We start from the raw sequence: 23,578 nt of genomic DNA, 5'->3' as shown, positions 1-23,578 counted from the left end.
TGCTTACCTAATTTGGTCTATTCTTAAGGATGTACTAAGATGAAATTAAATAAAATCGAGAATGTTAAATTGATACTATAAGTTAAAAGAGCATTAGTTAAGGATCAAAATAAGCTAAAAATATTGATTTTGTATGGAGCTCCTTTTCAAGATATTGATATTTTTTAAATGGTGAGTAAAAGTTTGACTCTGACTTTAACGTTATTTGCACTGGTATTATTTTCTAAAATCCAAATAAACGAATTAAAGAATCTGCTTAAATTTTGGTAAATAATCTTTTATGAGAAATTAAAGTCTTATATGAAAAGAAAATGGGAGTTATGGGGCAAAATATTTAACCTTGTATTGAAGGAAGAAAAATTTATTTTGTTTAGCTAAAAAATATTATAAAGTACAGGAATAGTATATGGAAATTGTATATGTATGTTATAACTAAGTATACAATATATATGCCAGTAATTTTATATTAAATACCATATGGTCTAAGTAAAGTCATCTTCACTCATCTTCAATTGTTAGATCAAACTCATCCTTTTTAATTATACATGACATATTTTACATATTCAAAGGGCATTTCAGAAATATTTTATGTATTGAATATGAATCAATAAATGCTACATGAATAAAAAGAAATTTCTGCTAGTCATAATAGAGGAATAAAGAATCACAAATTGTTCCTTCTTTTATGTACAAGACATAGTTCTGATGATTTTTCAACGAATTCATTGTTTTTTCATACAATAAATGAATATCAGGAGAGATTATGTCAATTCATAAACACAACAAGAAAAACCCTGATCAAGCATCTTTTATTGATCAAGCATCTATTATAGGTCAACATTTAGTTTTCATGGATGAAGACAAGTGTCCATATGTCAAGCTCTGAATACATGTGGTTCTAAACAAGTTGTTAAGAAGAAGGTTTGAAAAAACTACATTATGTTTTCTTTATTATGTTCATGAAAATTACAGTATAGTTTGTTTTTTTAATAGTCAGATTCGTTAGACTCAAAATTAAACCTATTTATAAAGTTTTCCTATTTATTGTGAAGCTACATTAAATGGTTAATCCAAAGACCTAGTCCTACTCCTAGTACTGTTGCCTTGGTTGGTCATATTTTTAAGAACCCTAGATCAACTAGAGCAACTGCTCTGTTAAAATGAACTTAAAGAATCAGAAAGATGTAACTTGCAAACTATGAACATATTGAAATATCATAAATGTTTATTGTATCCATTTGATAACTTTGATTTTTATGCTCTAAAAGGGAATTCATAAAACTTCTAGATCTATTTACCACATTTTAAAGATATAAAGCAAATTGAAGAATTCATGATTTTACTTTCAGATAAATATATTTTTCATGAAACATAAAATTTTGTCTGACCAAAAAGTAACATAGCACACCAATACCAAACTCCAAGGAAAATACAAAACGGACAAGTGGCAAAGTGAAAAGCTCAAATATATATACTAAATTTAGTCCTGGTATCGATGATGAGTTTATTTATGTACATCATACAAATGGTGAACAACTGTCCTTATGTAGAAAGTGGTGGGTTACATCTGATTTTATAGCTAGCTCAACCATTCACTTGACAGTTGCAAAGAATTCCATTATATTGACAACAAGGTATGAACAAAACAAAGACATAATAGGTAAAAATGTATGTGTTATAATCTTAATCACTATAAAAACTGGAAATAGATAATAAAGAAACAGAAAAAGGCATATAGATAAAGCACAAAAAACAAAATGAAATACAAGAATACAAAAAGACCATAGCACAATAATACAATGAAGGGACGTGCAAGTACCGAGCCATGTCAAATGGATATCACAAATCATAAAGGCTAAACAGTAAAAATATTCAAATAGACAAATAAAAGAATACACATTATTAAGACAATAAGCAATGTTAGTACCCGTAATCTATACTTTAAGACCAGCATGTATTATTTGTAAAGTTAAAACAAACTATTTATCAATAAGGTCTTGATATCTTCTAATGATTTTTTTTTTTTAGAAAAGACAAGTCATTCTTTGATATACCCCCGGTTCAGACCCTGGTGACGTCAGATATTGTTATCTGACAATTGAATAATTTGATGAGCTTTTTTGTCTTATTGATGTGAATAAATCCTTACTTTCTTCCAGGAGTGGATCCAGCCATTTTAAAAAGGGGGGTTCCAGCCAAAAAGGGGGGTATAACTACATGACCCCATTCAAATGCATTGATCATCCAAAAAAATTCAAGAAAGACTTGTGTATTTTGCTCTCCAACTTGAAAGCCTATGATGGTTAAATGAGTTATTTGGAGTATAGCTTGGGGTTGATTCATTAGGTTGGGAAAAGTGTATCAGCTCCCAACTTTACCAAAAATATATATATAGTGTTTGCTATGCCCTGAAATATTTGCAACTGGAAATTAAGCAAACACCAATTGCACAATCATTTGCTTGTAGAGCATTCATTTACCTGAAGTGGTAGATCGCTGGCTTATGGTTTCTAGAAAACCGTTTTTAGTGGAAGAAGACGTCAAGTCTTCTGAAGACTTAAGGGGCCGACCATTGGCTTTGAGTCTCCGTATGCCGCATTCATTTCGTGTATTACAATTTCAAAACAACTTAGATTCCTGACACCGATTTTTACACATGATTGGGCATCTGAATCATTTAATTTGTAAATTATGATTGTAAAACAATCACTATCGTAAATATGACCCTTTTATTTATGGAAATTATTAGATTTCATCTCATCCACATGAACGTAATTTGTTTACTTGTAACAGGATGTTTTAACTGTAGATATTTGTATTACGCATGCGTGAATTTGGTATCGGTACAACTCGCCCTGTTTACAAGTTCGCCCTTGAAGTTACGAATTTGCAATCCTGCAGACAAGAAGATTTTATTTTTATATAAATAAAAAGGATATATAAAGTGTTATCTTTATTCATGGGTTTCCTTTGTCATGTGAATTAGATGCCCTTCGTAACATACATGTGAACCTCCCGTTTAGGAGAAAAAACTCCCGTGTATGAAATTTTTCAGACGCCATATTTGATCATTTCTTACTACTGTACGGGTGTAATTGACACCTGTGTTAAATTTTACCTGAACATCAAAGAAGATGTATAAGTATTATCTATACTTCATATGCCTATACATAAAACAAGACAAACACAAATATCAATTTGTCGACAGCCCGCCGTATTTGATGGACGCCGGATGTAATTTTATTATAACACATACAATATTGTTTCAAACAACAAATAATAAACATGTCGCAACTCCATGCTTCTATACACTCTCTCTTAAATTTTTCTCAACATTTCCCTCACGGATAGTCGATGCCGTCCAGGAAAAACCAATTTTTAAAAAATGGAAACCTGTATCCGACAACAATGCACACGCCTATCTCAGGAAAAAGGTAGTCAGACCTTACCTTATATAACGAGAGAGATGACAAACAAACAATTTTGAACAAAAATAAAATACTTCAAAATATATATATATATACATTATGACTTAAGTTTAAGTCATGCACGTACGAACGACGGCTAGAAAGTGACAAACAAATCAAACATACCTACATACCCGGATCTAAATCAACCCCTCTGATTGGACCATACGCATATTACCCATAACGTCAATACAATATTTTCCCGCTTTACTTCGAACCGCGAGAAAATATTATTATATGGCTTCACTTGACAGCTTGGGTGTCAAACATACTGGTAATCAACGATGTTTACCTCCGGCTAACTGCCGTTGTGTTATCAAAACGATGTGTATTGGGAATATTGAAATACTTTTTTGTTACTTCCCTTTGTTTTATCCTGTTTTCAGTTATTTTGCTTTTAAAAATGTAAATGGTAAAAAGACTATAAATGATTAATATTTTAATCAAATAATCATAAAAGGATGTTAATTAAATGAATTTAAATGATTTTGGACAAATAAAAAAATTAAAATTTATAAATTATTTTATTAATTTAGACCTCCTTTCAAGGATTAAATTGAAGTTTATATATTAAATTTGTTTAGTTAGAAGGCAACATACAATATTAGCAACTAGGCTGACAGTCTAACTTCTGCTAGCTTCATGTATAATTTTTCTACCGATTTAATATATAACTAGAATTATGCAAACAGACTTAAGGAAAAGGCATGTAAGTCATGTAAGTTCATACAAATATGACACTTTTTCTAGACAATCCAGATCTTGCAAAATACATCGCTAAAAATTGTAACCTTTAATTTTGTTGTTGTGCAGTAAAAACCCATATGGGAACTTTCAAAAGTTGGCAGGTATGTAACAAGTCTTACTATTTTTATGCTCCATTTATGGGCAATATGTTTTCTAGTCTGTTCGTCCGTCCTGCTTCTGGTTATAAAGTTTATGGTCGAGGTAGTTTTTGATGAAGTTGAAATCCAATCAACTTGAAACTTAGTACACATGTGTTCCTCTTGATATGATCTTCTTAATTACTGCCAAATTAAAGATTTTACCTAATTTTCATAGTCAACTGAACATAGAAAATGATTGTACGGATGGGAAATCCATGTACTTATGACCTTTTCTTGTTTGAAGAAAAAAAATACATTTTAACGATAATGGAACAAAGCAGCCTGGGTAAGTGGGGCTGCTTTTATGGTAATCCAAGTTACCTTTTATTCACCTTCTTCCACTTCAGAGCTATCAGCTCTTTGATTAATCCTGGCGCTGAATGCATTTGAATGGGAGCATATTGTTGGATCCCCTTTTAACTCTGGTTTGGGACCCCCCCCCTTTTTAAAATGGCTGGATCCGCCCCTGCTGGCGTGCAGTGTAAACACACTGGAGGGAAGTTGGGACCTATGCTTCACCACAGAAGAAAAATTACACTGTTGAGTAAAGAACCACTGTATAGCTAAACCATTTATTCCATTTATACTTTATACCAGCAGGCATTAAACAATACATGCAACCTCTACAAGCTTCTGAACGAATCTGAAATCTCAGAGCTCTGTGTATATTTGGGTTTGTATACTGTTGCCCTGAAAAGTGCACAAGTTAGAATACATAAATATTTGGAGAAATGAAGCATGAAATATACACAGTAATTGTATTCCCTATGAATATTTTCTAGAGAAAATATGCTATTAAAGTTTCCTAACTATATAGATTTTCGTTCAACACTTTTTCGCCTTTTGATTTTGGCGGTGGCATATTTTACACAGGTATGAAGTAAATATTGAAAGCTATGGAATTTGCCAACATTGTGTAATTAAACAGAAAAGCATGAAGGAAAAAGGATACATTCTAACGGATGGACAATTTCCACTATTTCCGTACTGTATTAAGTAAACTAGCCCAAAGTTTAATTCAAGAAAATGTTGAGCGGTTGTATTAAGATGTGTCTTTGAATTCTTTAATAATACTTTTAGATATTTGGATGATATTTTGGCTCTCAATAATGACGACTTCAGTATGTATATTAATGAAATTTATCCTGTTGAACTTACTTTAAATAAAGCTAATACTAACAATGACCACTGCCCTTTTCTTGATCTTGATATCTATATCACTAATGGAAAGCTGAATACTAAAATTTATGATAAAATTTAGTAAATGTTTTGACTAGTTTGTGATGATTTTTCATTTCCTATCGTTAATTATCCGTTTTTAGATGGTGACGTTCCCTTGTCACCATCTTACGGTGTTTATATATCTCAACTTGTACGATTCGCTCGTGTATGTAACAATGTTTTCGATTTTAACGAGAGAAATTTATGTATTACTGAAAAATTATTACACCAGGGTTTTCGATATCACAAACTAGTCAAAACATTTACTAAATTTTATCATCGGTATAAAGACATCATTCGTAAATATAGCTCAACATGCAGACTTCTAATACGTTCAGGTATTTCACATCCAATTTTTTATGGTAATATTCTTTATAAAGCACAAAGGTGTCAGTATTCACCTCAGAAACTTACAAAACCTTTGAATAGACTTATTAAGAAGGGATATAATTACGATACTGTTGTCAAGTCAGTAAAGATTGCATATTTTGGCGTTAATATTGAGTCACTGATAAGGTCTTTGCATCGGAACTAAACACATTTATTCTAAAATACAGTTGTTGGCATGACACGGGTTATGTACATGTTCTTCTCATATATGTTATGATGGTATGATACTAAACCCCTAACGGGAAGGATTGTGCCTGATGTTCATATGATGAAATCATAATCTTTCAGTCAGTTTAATTGAAGTCTGGAGCTGGCATGTCCGTTAACTGCTAGTAGTCTGTTGTTATTTATGTATTATTGTCATTTTGTTTATTTTCTTTGGTTACATCTTCTGACATCAGACTCGGATTTCTCTTGAACTGAATTTTAATGTGCGTATTGTTATGCGTTTACTTTACTACATTGGTTAGAGGTATAGGGGGAGGGTTGAGATCTCACAAACATGTTTAACCCCGCCGCATTTTTGCGCCTGTCCCAAGTCAGGAGCCTCTGGCCTTTGTTAGTCTTGTATTATTTTAATTTTAGTTTCTTGTGTACAATTTGGAAATTAGTATGGCGTTCATTATCACTGGACTAGTATATATTTGTTTAGGGGCCAGCTGAAGGACGCCTCCGGGTGCGGGAATTTCTCGCTACATTGAAGACCTGTTGGTGACCCTCTGCTGTTGTTGTTTTTTTATTTGGTCGGGTTGTTGTCTCTTTGACACATTCCCCATTTCCATTCTCAATTTTATTCTTAAAAATATAAAGACAAATAAAGCACCATATTAAAGAAAGGGTAGCCCTGGAGTCTTTCCAAAAGAGATTGGAACATCAATGTCCAATACCGTGACATGACGTTTCTCAATATACGAGTCTAAATTGAAAACTACGTTCAAACCTATGATTGTGTTGGATAAAGACCGCAGTTTTTATACGTGTGCATGTAAAACAAATTTCGTTGTAGAAGGGTCTAAAAACAGCACAAACAACATTTTCCAAAAGACCAAAAAAGTGAAAAAGTATGTTAAACAAAACGCATTTGACTAACAGGTCGAACAACTGATGTTCTTTAACCCTGCTGACTGTCATTGACGATTGCCAAATAAAATGATCACAAGATGTAACAAAATGGATCTTAATATAAATTTAATACTAAACAGAAAAAAATTAACTTGTGGCCACGATGTTATGCATATATACAACTCGTCTGAACATCAACCCAACAATGTTAGATCTGTAAATTTGCTTTCGCAAATTTTTTGTTCTTCCCTCGTCGGGAGTCGAACCCATGCTACTGAGATATTGTGACACCAAATCGCCTGCACTGTAGCCCTCCCGCTAGACCACACGACCAGCTGGACTTCATAAAAATGAAGCTTTCGGTGGCCGGGTGTTACCTTTCCACGTCAAATCTGAACTAGCGTCGTACTACAGTACATGATATATAAGGCATGAAGATGTTATTCTTACAGATCGGCTAAATTATCTATAGTAAAGGATCCTACAAATTTATGTAAGATACAGTCACAGAAAATAATTATATTTATAAGTACGTCTGAGCCAGTGACAACTCTACAACATATTTATCCATCGGATCACCAGCAGTGATGGTGATACATGGCTGTGTACATTATGTATATACAACTCGTCTAAACATCAACCCAACAATGTTAGATCTGTAAATTTGCTTCAGTTTGCAAATTTTTTGTTCTTCCCTCGCCGGGATTCAAACTCATGCTACTAAGATATCGTGACACCAAATCGCCTGCACTGTAGCCGTTCCGCTAGACCACACGACCACCTGGAGTTCATAAAAATGAAGCTTTCGGTGGCCGGGTGTTTACCATTCCACGTCAGTTTTGATCCAGCGTCGTACTACAGTACATGATATATAAGGCATGAAGATGTTATTCTTACAGATCGGCTAAATTATCTATATTAAAGGATCCTACAAATTTATGTAAGATACAGTCACAGAAAATAATTATATTTATAAGTACGTCTGAGCCAGTGACAACTCTACAACATATTTATCTATCGGATCACCAGCAGTGATGGTGATACATGGCTGTGTACATTATGTATATACAACTCGTCTAAACATCAACCCAACAATGTTAGATCTGTAAATTTGCTTCAGTTTGCAAATTTTTTGTTCTTCCCTCGTCGGGATTCAAACTCATGCTACTAAGATATCGTGACACCAAATCGCCTGCACTGTAGCCGTTCCGCTAGACCACACGACCACCTGGAGTTCATAAAAATGAAGCTTTCGGTGGCCGGGTGTTTACCATTCCACGTCAGTTTTGATCCAGCGTCGTACTACAGTACATGATATATAAGGCATGAAGATGTTATTCTTACAGATCGGCTAAATTATCTATAGTAAAGGATCCTACAAATTTATGTAAGATACAGTCACAGAAAATAATTATATTTATAAGTACGTCTGAGCCAGTGACAACTCTACAACATATTTATCTATCGGATCACCAGCAGTGATGGTGATACATGGCTGTGTACGTTATGTATATACAACTCGTCTAAACATCAACCCAACAATGTTAGATCTGTAAATTTGCTTCAGTTTGCAAATTTTTTGTTCTTCCCTCGTCGGGATTCAAACTCATGCTACTAAGATATCGTGACACCAAATCGCCTGCACTGTAGCCGTTCCGCTAGACCACACGACCACCTGGAGTTCATAAAAATGAAGCTTTCGGTGGCCGGGTGTTTACCATTCCACGTCAGTTTTGATCCAGCGTCGTACTACAGTACATGATATATAAGGCATGAAGATGTTATTCTTACAGATCGGCTAAATTATCTATAGTAAAGGATCCTACAAATTTATGTAAGATACAGTCACAGAAAATAATTATATTTATAAGTACGTCTGAGCCAGTGACAATATATATATAAGAAGATGTGGTATGAGTGTCAATGATCGAGACAACTCGCCATCCAAGTGACGATTTATAAAAGTAAACCTCAAGGAACGTATTTGGAAGGAAAATGAGGGGAAAAACACCACACCTCATGTGCTTATTTTTAAATAAGTGTTTTTGTTAGAAGAGATATACTAAATGTAATGATACTACGTTGTTGTTTTTTTTTCAGGATGGATACTCGAAATTTGTCTAAAAATTGGGAATTGTGTTTATATAGTATACACACATGAGGCTATTCTACTACGTTTTTTGTTTGTTTTGGGTAAATTAAGATTAAAAGACTTAATTTTGAATGATGAGCCTGCTGTGAAATAAATACAGTAGACATTGGTCCTTCCTCTTTCGCAGAAACTACAGTAAAAGTGCTAAATTCGAAAATACGGAAAGTTACGAAAAATATTATAAGACAAAAATTTGTATTTTATGATACTCAATGGGATTTTGGGCGAATAAAAAACAGGTAATCGTTATTTTCTCTTATCTCCATTGTTAAGGGCATTATTCTTTAATCATTTAACCCCATCCAAACCCTCCTATATTCAGAAATTTAAGATTTTTTATGTAGATCAATGTACAAACAAACGTGATAACTGACGAAAATTTAGACGTTTCCAATCCGAAGACCGAATAGATTTTATTTACATCTTCACAACTTCCGGATATTTTTTTCTCACAGAAACACAAGAACCAAAATTGTGAATCCATTATTTCAATAGTTGCATGTCAGGAAATTCAAAGATGTCATGCGTAAGAAAACTAGTGGCAGTCTATATATTGATATTATTGTTATTCCTTACATTACAGGAAATGGGACCCATGAATTTGAACGTAAATTATACTGATACTGAAAGATGTACTTGCATGTATCATGTGTATAGATTAATATGAGGCAGGCATTGCCTGTGAATGGGGATGAAGTCTGTATTATTTTTTTTTTAATTCAAACATGTTGATAAAAGAAACGGAAATACCGTAACGATTCCGATATTGGTTCTGTTGTTAGGGATTTAGTTGTGACGTTATTTAGGTTATGACGTTATATTCAATGTAAACAAAAAAACGCTGTTATCCAGGTAACGTCTTTTTCATATCAAACAATTATTAAAAATGATTGGGTGTTGATTGTTGATATGTTGATAAATATACATTTTATTCAAAGTCTCATGCAAACAAGACCGGAAACAGAAGTAGATCTGAATAAAAAAGTTAACGATTTTGAGTTCATTAGTAGAATGAAAAATTCGGGAAATTTTCCCGATTTTTTTTTTTAATTGATTTTTCTACCGTAATTGGGGACTCTGTCCCCATATTACATGGCATTATCCATATTGGCCCTGGTATCAGCCCAATCTCCTTACAGCGCTCGTTTCCTTTCCGTATACTTAGTACACTACAATACAACTATTTCTTTCTTCCCATCTAAAATTTCTATTTCAGTATTTGCTTTTCTTTATGTACTAGATTTCATGTAATCTTGAGCGTATTTTAGCGTTGTAAATCAGTTTGGAGACAAGTCCCACACAACGTGTGGCAGAGGTCATATTAAGTGTAGTGATATGAAGGAAGTACGAAACGGATGTGAGCTCTACGCCGGAGATTGGTATCAGCCCTAGACTCCCATATCAAGCCAGAAGGCTTACGGGAAGTTAAACTTAAGGGCTCGATATGGATTACATGGACTGATATGGATATTGTCCCCAAGGACTGATAACCAACCTAGACTTCTGGCTATTATTGGCCATACAAAAACGTACATAATGTATCAGTACAAAATATGTGATAAAAAGTTATAGTTTATTATTTTGAATTTTAGTTATAATAGTATGATTGCCAATGATACAACTCTCCAACAGACCCCCAAATGGCATACAAGTAAACAACTACAGATCACTGTATGGCTTTCAACAATGAGCTAAGCTCATTTCACATAGTTGGTTATTAAAAAGGATTGGGACAAACCCTTGGGGGGAGGGGGGGGGGGGTCCACTTCCTATATAGAAGGTGATAAGATGTGCAGCTGGAATAGGTCACCTTTTTCAAGCTTGAAAATATTTGAATCAATGTAAATAGGTAGAGAAAACTATCAGAAATATATGAAAATGTCCATAAAGTTACTACAACTTCATCTGTCATTTTTCTTGGTGTTTCAGGCTGTGTTTATCAATCTTTTTTCTCTCTCTTGACAATTTGGTATTCCACTTTTACATTACACACCACACGAATCCCAAACAATAAACAGTATGGGAAAAGGTATACATTTTTATACGACCGCAAATTTTGAAAAAATTTTCGTCGTATATTGCTATCACGTTGGCGTCGTCGGCGTCGGCGGCGTCGTCGTCCGGCGTCCGAATACTTTTAGTTTTCGCACTCTAACTTTAGTAAAAGTGAATGGAAATCTATGAAATTTTAACACAAGGTTTATTACCACAAAAGGAAGGTTGGTATTGATTTTGGGAGTTTTGGTCCCAACATTTTAGGAATTAGGGGCCAAAAAGGGCCCAAATAAGCATTTTCTTGGTTTTCGCACTATAACTTTAGTTTAAGTTAATAGAAATCTATGAAATTTTGACACAAGGTTTATGACCACAAAAGAACGGTTGGGATTGATTTTGGGAGTTTTGGTCTCAACAGTTTAGGAATTAGGGGCCAAAAAGGGGCCCAAATAAGCATTATTCTTGGTTTTCGCACAATAACATTAGTTTAAGTAAATAGAAATCAATGAAATTTAAACACAATGTTAATGACTACAAAAGGAAGGTTGGTATTGATTTTGGGAGTTTAGGTCCCAACAGTTAAGAATTAGGGGCCAAAAAGGGACCCAAATAAGCATTTTTCTTGGTTTTCGCACCATAACGTTAGTATAAGTAAATAGAAATCTATGAAATTTAAACACAAGGTTTATGACCATAAAAGAAAGGTTGGGTTTGATTTTGGGAGTTTTGGTCCCAACATAATAAGGGGCCCAAAGGGTCCAAAATTAAACTTTTGTTTGATTTCATCAAAATTGAATAATTGGGGTTCTTTGATATGCTGAATCTAACTGTCATGACTGTGTATGTAGATTCTTAACTTTTGGTCCCGTTTTCAAATTGGTCTACATTAAGGTCCAAAGGGTCCAAAATTAAACTTAGTTTGATTTTGACAAAAAATGAATCAGTTAGGTTCTTTGATATGCTGAATCTAAAAATGTACTTAGATTCTTGATTATTGGCCCAGTTTTCAAGTTGGTCCAAATCGGGGTCCAAAATTAAACTTTGTTTGATTTCATCAAAAATTGAATAAATGGGGTTCTTTGATATACCAAATCTAACTGTGTATGTAGATTCTTCATTTTTGGTCCTGTTTTCAAATTGGTCTACACTAAAGTCCAAAGGGTCCAAATTAAACTTAGTCTGATTTTAACAAAAATTGAAATCTTGAAGTTCTTTGATATGCTGAATCCAAAAATGTACTTAGATTTTTTATTATGGGCCCAGTTTTCAAGTTGGTCCAAATCAGGATCTAAAATTATTATATTAAGTATTGTGCAATAGCAAGTCTTTTCAATTGCACAGTATTGCGCAATGGCAAGAAATATCTAATTGCACAATATTGTGAAATATCAAATTTTTTTTTAATTAGAGTTATCTTTCTTTGTCCAGAATAGTAAGCAAGAAATATCTAATTGCAAAATATTGTGCAATAGCAAGATTTTTTTTTAATTGGAGTTATCTTTCTTTGTCCAGAATCAACTTAAATCTTTGTTATATACAATATACAATGTATATTCACTTTTTACTACCAACTGATAAATTAAAATAATCTTTACCATTCAGTGATAACAAGCAGTTTTTTTACATCTTAATATTTTATGATGTATTTAAATGAGTAGTTATTGTTGCAAACTCCATTAGAAATTTTAATTGAGATTAGTTTTGGAATAAGGGAAAGGGGGATGTGATTAAAAAAATTGGGTTCAATTTTTCTCATTTGAAATTTCATAAATAAAAAAGAAAATTTCTTCAAACATTTTTTTGAGAGGATTAATATTCAACAGCATAGTGAATTGCTCTAAGAGAAACAAAAATTTTAAGTTCATTAGAACACATTCATTCTGTGTCAGAAACCTATGCTGTGTCAACTATTTAATCACAATCCAAATTTAGAGCTGAATCCAGCTTGAATGTTGTGTCCATACTTGCCCTAACCGTTCAGGGTTCAACCTCTGCGGTCGTATAAAGCTACGCCCTGCGGAGCATCTGGTTGAAATCTAAATTACATGTATATGAAAAGGGTAACGGCCCCGGTTACAGGGTTGGGTAACAGAACCCCAGCAGCACCCTATCTACAACTAAGTATGGAAGTGCCCCCCTTTTCCTGGGGGTGTTTATACATGTATAGAGGGATAAGATTACCCTTCTATGGGAGGATATATTTCTTTAGACCAGATTTATATCAAAACAGGACAAATAAGCATTTTCTACTTATCATGACAGTAACCTGTACCAATTGATGTTAAATCCTGTCTAAACAAATATAAATGTATCTCTTTAGTTTAATAATATAGAAGGATTATCCCTCTATACAGGTATAAACACCATATAGAAAGTTTGTTCCCAACCTTTTAAATGACTATCCCTTTTATGAGGGGAACTTTTCAAGTGATTAAAAGATATTTTGTTTGTTAAAACACCTTTTAGTACAAAATGGCACATATTTATATTATTTGAAGAAGAACTATATACCGGTACATTTATGTACATATATATCTGGTATCATATGGTCAAAACATGTCCAATAATTTTGTATTATTCTATTACCTGTATATATGAATATTCTTAAAAATAAGTGGATCCCTCTTTTAGAAAAGTTGTTCCAAATATAATAAATTTTTCCCCTATTTTGTTAAAAAATTAATCTTTTATACAACAGCAAATTTAATTAAAATGACCCCTTGTCTGGGGACAGTCTCTCATTTCAGGGATATCCCTCATTTGGGCGGTTGTTCCCAACCTGTTAAAGGCTAGATATGACAAATATAAAACAATTCAAACTAGAAAATTAACCGCTTGACTTTTGTACAAAACAAGAAAAAAAATTGATATACTTGTACAGCAACAAACAGCAACCACTGAATTAAAGCACATACATGTACATTGTACATGTTGTGGGATTAAATTAGTTTGCTTGCGCCCCTTCTTACCTAGGACAGTGATGTAACAGCTAGTATAACAAAAGAAAAAACTATAAAAATCCAGAAAAAGACAACTTTCTAGGGGTAATGATATTGCATTCTCTAGATATTTATATAATTATATACATTTAATTACTAATCAATAGTTTTCATAATTTTACACTACATTCCCCCATTACATGTACTTCATTGCAATTTTATCGTTTTATATTATAGAGAAGTGATTTTTTTTCTGTTTTTTTTTACTTTCAATTACTTTCTCATACTTGTAGCCCCCTTCAAGGCTTCTGAAAGATTCCCTGCAGGGTCATGACCAGCATTTGAGAGAGAAATTAATACTGTTTACTTGTTTAAGTAATAATATGGCCATTTAATTATTTCCAGATTAAAATGGAAAATAAAACTTGGACCATTTACTCAAGACATATATCCATCCTATACAGTTCAGAAATACTTAACAGTTAATTTGATTCATTCAAAGTTTAATAAATAGCTTTTGATTATGTTACAAATTTTAGCATCTTTACATATCTCGGAAAAATATCATATTTGAAAGATGGTAGATTTATTACGAGACTTCTTTTGTGGGTACTAGACAACTGGGAACCTATACTATACCCGTAATTGCAAAGGTGACAATATAAGTTATAGGAATCAAATATTGCCATTCCAGTATCTACTCTTAAACATAATTAAAATCAATTAAACTTCATTTTATATTTCAGACACAAAATGCACAATCTACAACTTTAACACAGGTCTTATCAGAATGATTGTGTAGTATAATTAAAGGAGGTCCATTCGTTATCAGAATGATTGTGTAGTATTATTAAAGGAGGTCCATTCGTTGAGAAAATCATAATTGGATCGAAGAAGATTATATCTGTTGAAATTTTTATAATTAAGTATGACTTCATCAGTATTTCAAGACTTATAAACAACAATATAAGTGTGCTGCAATTATAAAGGTCCAATAGGAATAAACTGTATTTCAATCGCTCCATATATATTGACTACAGAGCCAGAGGTGAAATATTGAAAAATGGACAAAAGAGGAATACAAAATTTTCATGCTTTTGATTTAGAAAGGGACAATGATCCAGAATTAAATGGCATGAAATAGGAAAATGTGCCTATACTTTTAAGAAAGGCGATCCAAATCAAAAACTTTAAGGAAGATTGCTCAAAGTTAGAGATGTCTAATGATAATTCTAAGAGAAAATCAAAAAGAAAGAACCAACCTAGTCGAAGTATTGTGAAATATCATTGCTATGAAAATAGCACAGACTTTGAAAATGGACAACTACTCAAAGTACACAATCATGACAGTGTAACATGTAGCTATAGTGACCCTACTGATTCAGTATTGGAAATTAAACAGGAACCTGAAAGTGACAATGAATCTAAACTTCATTCCATTGACATAATTAATGATCAAAATGATAAAGTACCTGTAGATAAATATGGAAAAAAATCCGATTTCCATTCCATTGATCAAAATGATAAAGTGGATAAAATATATGGAAAAAAGTTCAAATGTAGTATGTGTGGTAAAAGATTTAAATGGGAAAATGGTTTAAAAGGACATTTGAAAACTCAACATGATCAGAATTTGTTTACTTGTGGCAAATGTCCAAAATCTTTTATCACAAAGGCTGATTGTATCGAGCATGGAAAGATTCATAGTGAAGAGAAACCTTATGTATGTGATGTGTGTGGAAGACGATATAAATTGAGAGAGTCATTGACAAGGCACTGCAGAGTACATGATACAAAGACAGCATATACTTGTCACGTTTGTGGTAAAGCATTTGCTGAAAATATTAGTTTTAAAAGACACCAGACTATTCATACAGGTAAATGAAATATGTACATGTACATTGTATTTTGTACATTGTATTTTAAGCAAAATAGCTGAATGAGCATGCTATTTTTAGATTCAATGTCATACTGTATTTAAAATATTTACAAATATAATACATGTGTATAAGGATGCTTATAAGTTCAAATATACTCTTGTAAAGCACTGACTGAATTAATATATTGTGAACTGTTGCTTGTCTTTTGACCTTTTTCTTTCCATAGATCTATAAATTATCCTAATTACTTGTAACTGATTTAGATCATATAATGTGTGCCATACATGTATCTAAGTTTTTATTGATATTAAGTTCAATTCCCTGGCCAAGGACTGAGTCACTCTATATATATTATAGAATAAGGAAAATATTAATATCTCTGATATTACTATTTATGAGTTAATGTGAAAAGATAAGATTAAGATATATCTAATTAGAGCAGCTGTTTAGAATTATGATAGAAGTTATAGAATAAATTTGGTACTGTGCATTGATATCAAAGTGAATTTCCACCCTTTTTTTTCAAACACATTTATTATACAATGTTAACTGTTCTATTTCTTTTCTAATTAGGCATCAGCTGTCTACATGTATTTGTACCTTACTGATGATGTAGCTTGGTCAGCCAATATCTATATGGAATGTAATTAAAAATATTTTTTGGGTAGAAATTTCTTTATTTAAATACAAATATAAGAAATAATATAAAATGTACTAAAATTATTAATTTAGTTTATGTTTCTATCAATATCTCATTATAGGAGAGAAGCCCTATGCCTGCACTGTATGTGGAATTGGTTTCCGTGATCCCAGTACAATGAGGAAACATCAGAAACGTCATGATACCGAAAAACCATTTAAATGTGAAACTTGTCAAAAGAAATTCACCAGCGAGTATGACAAACGAAAACATATCAAAATACATATTAAAAATGACGATCGGCAGTTCAAATGTGAATATTGTGGTAAAGGGTTTTATTTAGTCACAGCCTACAAAATACATCTCAAAATTCACACTGGCGATAAATCTTATATTTGTGATATATGTCATAAAGGGTTCGCAGACCCAGGGAACTTAGTGGCACATACACAGATACATACTGAAACCAAAGGTCTCCAGTGTGAGCATTGTGGACAGACATTCCGATGGCATTGCAATCTAAAACGTCATATGAATGAGGTATGTCTAGGAGGAAAACCTCTCAAATGCAATACTTGTTCTGAAGAATTTAACAACAAAGCAGCTCTTATTGATCATTCAGAAACACATCGAAAGGAGAAACCTTATAAATGTGAAATCTGTAATATTAGGTTTGCCTATCGTAGATCATTGGTCTTTCATGAACAAACTCATATCAATTATAAACCGTACAAGTGTCTTTTATGTGATCATGTCTTTGCACACAAAAAATCAGTAACAAGACATATGAAGGTCCACAATAAAGGGCAAGAGAATAAAGTAGTTGTAGCACATAGTAATGATAAAAATATATCAAACATTAAAGACATGATGAAGAAGAACATTGAAAAAGACCTGAATGAGTGTGAAAAGGATAAACAAGACCTGAATGAGTGTGAGAAGGATGAACAAGACCTGAATGAGTGTGTGAAGGATGAAGAATACATGAATGACTGTCAGAAGGATAAACAAGACCTGAATGAGTGTCAGAATGGTGAGGAATACATGAATGAGTGTCATAATGGTGAAGAATACATGAATGAGTGTCAGAAGGATGAACAAGACCTGAATGAGTGTCAGAATGGTGAAGAATACATGAATGAGTGTCATAATGGTGAAGAATACATGAATGACTGTCAGAAGGATGAACAAGACCTGAATGAGTGTCAGAATGGTGAAGAATACATGAATGACTGTCAGAATGGGGAAGAATACATGAATGAGTGTCAGAAGGATAAAGAATACATGAATAAGTGCCAGAAGGATAAAAAATACATGAATGAGTGTCAGAATGGTGAAGAATACATGAATGAGTATCAGAAGGATAGAAAATACATCAAAGACGAAAATAATGGTTTTGATGGTGAACAAACAATGTACATTTTGAATATTAAAAGTTAGGACATGAAGATAATGAAGTGATAAGGAAACTGTTTGATCAAAATGACATGGACAAAGAAATTTCACACCATAATATTGTTCATGAAGTAAGCACCTTTTTTTGATATTTATAAATGATATTGTAGAAGACATTCAAGCTCAAATTAAGCTATTCGCAGATGACACTTCATTATATATTATGGTTGACAATCCAACAGAAACAGCTACAATTTTAAATGACGATCTAGATAAGATTTATAATTGGTCAAAAAAATGGCTTGTGAATTTTAATGCCCAAAAAACTAAAAGTATGATAATTTCAAAAAAAGTAAATAGACCCTTTCATCCTCCATTAAATATGAATACCCAAGAGCTACAAACAGTTAGCAAACACAAACATCTAGGTGTCTTTTTTTCTAACAACGGATCCTGGAACGACCATATTGAATATATAGTTTCTAAAGCTTACAAAAGAATAAATATAATGAGAAAAATGAAAAATGTTCTTGATAGATTTTCACTTGAAAAAGTTTACATATCATTTGTTCGCCCAATTCTCGAATATGCCGATGTCGTTTGGGACTCCCAAAATCAGAATTTGATTGCTAAACTTGAAAATATCCAGCTTGACGCAGCGCGTATCGTCACGGGGGGTACTAAACTTACCAGTATAAACAATTTATATATTGAAACTCGATGGGAAAAATTATCTGAAAGACGACGCAATCATAGACTAATTCATTATCACAAAATTTTGAATAATAAAACTCCAGAGTATTTAAGAGACTTATTGCCTGATTCAGTAGGAAGTAGGCATGATCATAATACAAGACAAAGAAATAATATTACCCAAGTCAACACACGGACCCCTCTCATTTCATCCCTGCAACAACAAAACTATGGAACACTCTTAACTTAAACATAAGAAAATGTGAATCTCTATCATTATTCAAAAAACAAATTAGTACCCAAAATAGTAAGGTCCCAACGTATTATTATATAGGACATCGTTTTGGTCAAATTCTTCATGCTCGCTTAAGAATGGATTCAAGTTCTTTGAATTCTCACCTTTTCGTTCGTAATTTAGTAGACTCCAAATTGTCGTTGTGGTGATGTAGAAACAAATACTCACTTTCTGTTATCTTGTCCTATATACATTAATTTAAGACATGAACTATTAGATTCTATTTCAGTTCTTCCTGTCCAAGTAAACACAAAAACTTTGCTTTTTGGATCAACGGTACTCTCAGATGAGCAAAATAGTATTTTATTCAGTTTGGTGCAAAACTATATTATTAAAAGTAAACGTTTTTAAAACCCTTGATGTTAATGCCTCATCGCTCAATAGGAACCCAAGCATTTCACACTGTATAAATTACAATTATTCACGTTTATTTATTATTATTTTTATTTTATTTTTCTCATGAATTTTTTTTTTTTCTTCCTTTTTCACCTTTTTCATATTCATATATTTATTACAGAGCATGCCAGTACTTATATTTATGTATTGTTCAATAAGTGTATTATGTCTGTAAAGGGAGACAGATTTGTAAAAGCAAATTGCTTGTTTCTGAATCCCTAATATTATTTCATTGTATAATATGTTTAATGTTGATTTATCTGAATAAATATTGTTTAAACTAAGCACCAGTAAGTAATTATCAGTAAGAGATTTCTCTGAATATTTGCCCTCCTTATAAACAGCCAACCAGACTCATTGAAGATCATTGAAATCAGCCACGGAAATCATTGTAATTGGACACCAGATTACTGTCTTGCTAAGCAATAAGAAAGAGGGACAAACTTTTTTTGGTCACAATGAATATTGAATTATGCAGTTTAATGCAATCACAATAATATTCAAGCATATATACATAAAAAGGAAACATTCATTTTTAAAAAATCCCTGAATTATTTTATAATTATTTAATTTCATTTGAGGTGACTTATAGGTCCATTGGGCCTGGTGTATTAATATTTATCGTATATTATATGTTTATGATCTGTACATATTTACACATGTCACTATAATAAATAATTTACTTACTTTACTTTCTAATACAAGAAGAGAACTCAGCTGTATATAGAGATTATGTTTGTATCTCAGCCTTTAATATAATGGGAAATAACTCTATATTTTCATTGGTATAGTTTTGAAATACTACTAAATGACTTGAAATGACTTTAACTCTGCCAGAGAAAAATGTCATTCCTAATTCCAGACCAAAGTTAAATGTCATTCTTATTCCAGGCCAGAGTAAAATGTAATTCCTAATTCCACACCAAAGTTAAATGTCATTCTTATTCCAGGCCAGAGTAAAATGTCATTCCTAATTCAAGAAAAAAGAGGAAGGGAAGAAAAATGACATTAGATTGTGACTTTGAAAAAAAGCAGAATGTAAATATGAAATAAAAAACAGACACAAAATGACCAAAAGAAAAAGCCAATCAAAAACATTGTAGATAAACTGAAGAATAAACACAAATCCAACATAAAATCCAAATTAAACTCGGATGCTACAGAAGGGTTTCCAGATCATTTAATTTTACACCTAGTAAGGCTAGTTATGAATTACTGATTGATTGTTGGTTGATTAACGTCCAAATTTCAAATATTGGATGGTCACAGAAATTAAGCCATGCGACATGCCACCTGATGAATGTGGACATGCAGTATAAGTGATGGATTTAGGTAAAAGTAGAGTCAGAAACAGTTATAGCGGATGCTGGGAGGCAATGTAAGCAATGAATTCAAGTAAAAATAAAGTAGTTATAGTGAATACAGGCGACACAATAGCTTCTAGAAGTGCTAAACGCCATAGTGTTTTACTGTTTTACATTGGATAGTTACTTTAGTGTATTAAAAACTGAAACAAAGTAGATAAATGCAGTTCTGTTGTAGTTAAATGGTAAATAGTATAGTAAAAGGTTTTTATGACACCTATTACTTTTCTTCAGATGATATACGTCATATACTAATCGTCTTGTAGTCTTTTAAAAATAAGAATACAGACGTCACTATTTTGAAAATAAACTAAAGCTCACCATTAGGAATTTCAGTATCCAGCCATGAATATTAAATTGTTTTCCATTCGTTCAATGTGTTTGACATTTTGCCATTTGGCAAGGGACTGTCGGTTTTCAAGTTTACCTTGGAGTTCTTTTTTTTCTTCCTATGATTTTTCAAATCTTCACTTTGACTTTGGTTACGTTGATTTGAATTTTTGATAGACTATTTTTTATTACAGTTTTAAATCAAATTCATATAATTGAGAACAGGAACGGGAAATGTGTCAAACTGAAAGAAACAACACGACCAAAGAGTATTATTTGGCTTCTAAACAATAACATAAACTAGTTCATGGTGAAATTGCCGTCACACTTACCTCTAAACTTATAAATGAAGCACAATTTAAAAACCCACATGTCATTCCAAATTCAAGAAAAAAGAGGAAGGGAAGAAAAATGACATTGTATTGTGACGTTGAAAGAAACCAGAAGATAAATATGAAAGAAAGAACGGACACAAAATGACCAAAAGAAAAACGCCAATCAAAAAACATTGTAAGAAAACTGAGGAATAAACACAAGTCCAACATAAAAATCCAAAATGAACTCGAATGCTACAGAGGAGGGGGAGGACAGGGGTAAGGGAGACAGGGAGAAAGGGTGTAGGAGAAAGGAGAAAGGGGGTGGGAGAAAGGAGAAAGGGGGTTGGAGAAAGGAGAGGAAGGCTGGGAGAAAGGAGAAAAAGTTGGAGAAAGGAGAAAAATAAAATATCTCCTTTTAAAAAAGGATCTAATATTTCAAGAAAAAATATCTCAAAAGGAGGTGTTTTATTCTAATGGGAGAAAGGAGAACGGGGGTATGAGAAAGGAGAAGAGGGGTGGGAGAAGGGAGAAGGGTACCCCCTGTCCTCCCCCTCACAGAGGGGTAGTTCCAGGTCATTTAATTTTACACCTTTTTATGAATAACTGATTGATTAGTGTCCAAATTTCATATATTGGATAGGCACAGTAATTAAGTCATGCGATATGCCACCTGTTGAATGGAGATGTGCAGTATAAGTGATGGATTAGGTAAAAGTATTGACAGAAGCAGTTATAGAATTCAAGTAAAAATAAAGTAGGTATAGTGAATACAGGCGACACAATACCTTCTAGAAGTGCTAAACACCATAGTGTTTTACTGTTTTACATTGGATAGTTACTTTAGTGTATTAAAATCTGTAAAATAAAGTAGATAAATGCAGTTCTGTTGTAGTTAAATGGTAAATAGTATAGTAAAAGGATTGTTATGACACCTATTACTTTTCTTCAGATGATATACTTGTAGTCTTAAAAATAAGAATACAGACGTCACTATATTGAAAATAAACTAAAACTGAATCCACCATTTTCACCATAAGGAATTTCAGTATCAAGCCAAGAATATGATTTTTTTTTCATTCGTTCAATTTGTTTGATATTTTGCCATTTGGCGAGGGACTGTCGGTTTTCAAGTTTACCTAGGAGTTCGTTTTTTCTCTCCATGATTTTGCAAATCTTCACTTTGCCTTTGGTTACAATAAATTGAATTTTTGATAGACTATTTTTGATTCTATTCGTTTAAAGAGAGTTAAGTTTTAAATCAAATTCATATAATTGAGAACAGGAACGGGAAATGTGTCAAACTGAAAGAAACAACAACACGACCAAAGAGTATTATTTGACCGCTAAACAATGATATATACTAGTTCGTGCTGAACAACACACTTACCCATAAACATATAAATGAAACACAATTTAAAACCCAACTAGAATAACAAAGGCTTGATGTTTCCGACTTTGGACAGGCGCTTAAAAGAAAATCCGGTTGGGGGTAAAAATGTTTTCGCAACCCTCCCCTTTTCCTCTATCAAGTGTGGAACGTTTAAAACACACACACACATCAATACGCACAGTAAAACTCAGTGTAAAAGAAGTCCGAATCCGATGTTAGAACAGGTAAGAGACGTATAGCAGTTAAGTATACTGCACCGGAGGTCGTGTATCTTACTGACTATCCTTTCGGGTATAACTGTGCCGACATCACTTGCTAAATCATGCCCTGTTCTAACCAGTAAACATTAATAAACATTCCCTGTTCTACTGTACGTGCTGATATGAATTATCATTGATATGGTCATATTTATAAATTAAGTGTTTACAAAACTTTTAGAATTTTTGAAATACTAAGGCTTTTCTATCTCAGGAATTATAGAGTACCTTAGTTGTAATTGGCAAAACTTTTAGGAATTATGGTCCTCAATGCTCTTCAACTGCGTACTTTATTAGGCGTTTTTAACTTTTTTGGTCTTTTATAGAAGAAACGCGCGTCTGGCATAAATACAAAATTTAATCCTGGTTATTTATCTAAACAGATATATCGAAATAGTTATCAAAGGTCTACATTACAGACTCATCAGTGACGCTCAGTTCAAAAAAGTTATAAAGCCAAGCAAGTACAAAGTTGAAGAGCATTAACCCAAAGTTTCAAAAAGTTGTG

General features: G+C 32.7%; 1 protein-coding gene and 1 long non-coding RNA gene across 2 annotated transcripts; both read left to right on the top strand.

The window, feature by feature from the left end:
* The first annotated feature begins 9,631 nt into the window (after window positions 1-9,631).
* On the top strand, window positions 9,632-15,083 carry LOC139514660 (uncharacterized). The gene is made up of 3 exons (XR_011662657.1): window positions 9,632-9,705; window positions 14,860-14,929; window positions 14,973-15,083. It is a non-coding gene; the product is annotated as an uncharacterized lncRNA (long non-coding RNA).
* A 109-nt stretch (window positions 15,084-15,192) lies between these two features.
* LOC139514630 (zinc finger protein 852-like) lies at window positions 15,193-18,186 on the top strand. Its single transcript, XM_071304078.1, has 2 exons — window positions 15,193-15,990; window positions 16,755-18,186. The coding sequence occupies exons 1-2, from the start codon at window positions 15,330-15,332 to the stop codon at window positions 18,071-18,073; spliced, it is 1,980 nt and encodes a 659-aa protein (XP_071160179.1). The 5' UTR covers window positions 15,193-15,329; the 3' UTR covers window positions 18,074-18,186.
* The last annotated feature ends 5,392 nt before the right edge of the window (window positions 18,187-23,578 follow it).

Source organism: Mytilus edulis, chromosome 3, assembly GCF_963676685.1.
Source record: "Mytilus edulis chromosome 3, xbMytEdul2.2, whole genome shotgun sequence".
In the NCBI taxonomy this organism is placed as follows: Eukaryota; Metazoa; Mollusca; class Bivalvia; order Mytilida; family Mytilidae; genus Mytilus; species Mytilus edulis.
This window is presented reverse-complemented; position numbering and strand designations above follow the sequence as displayed.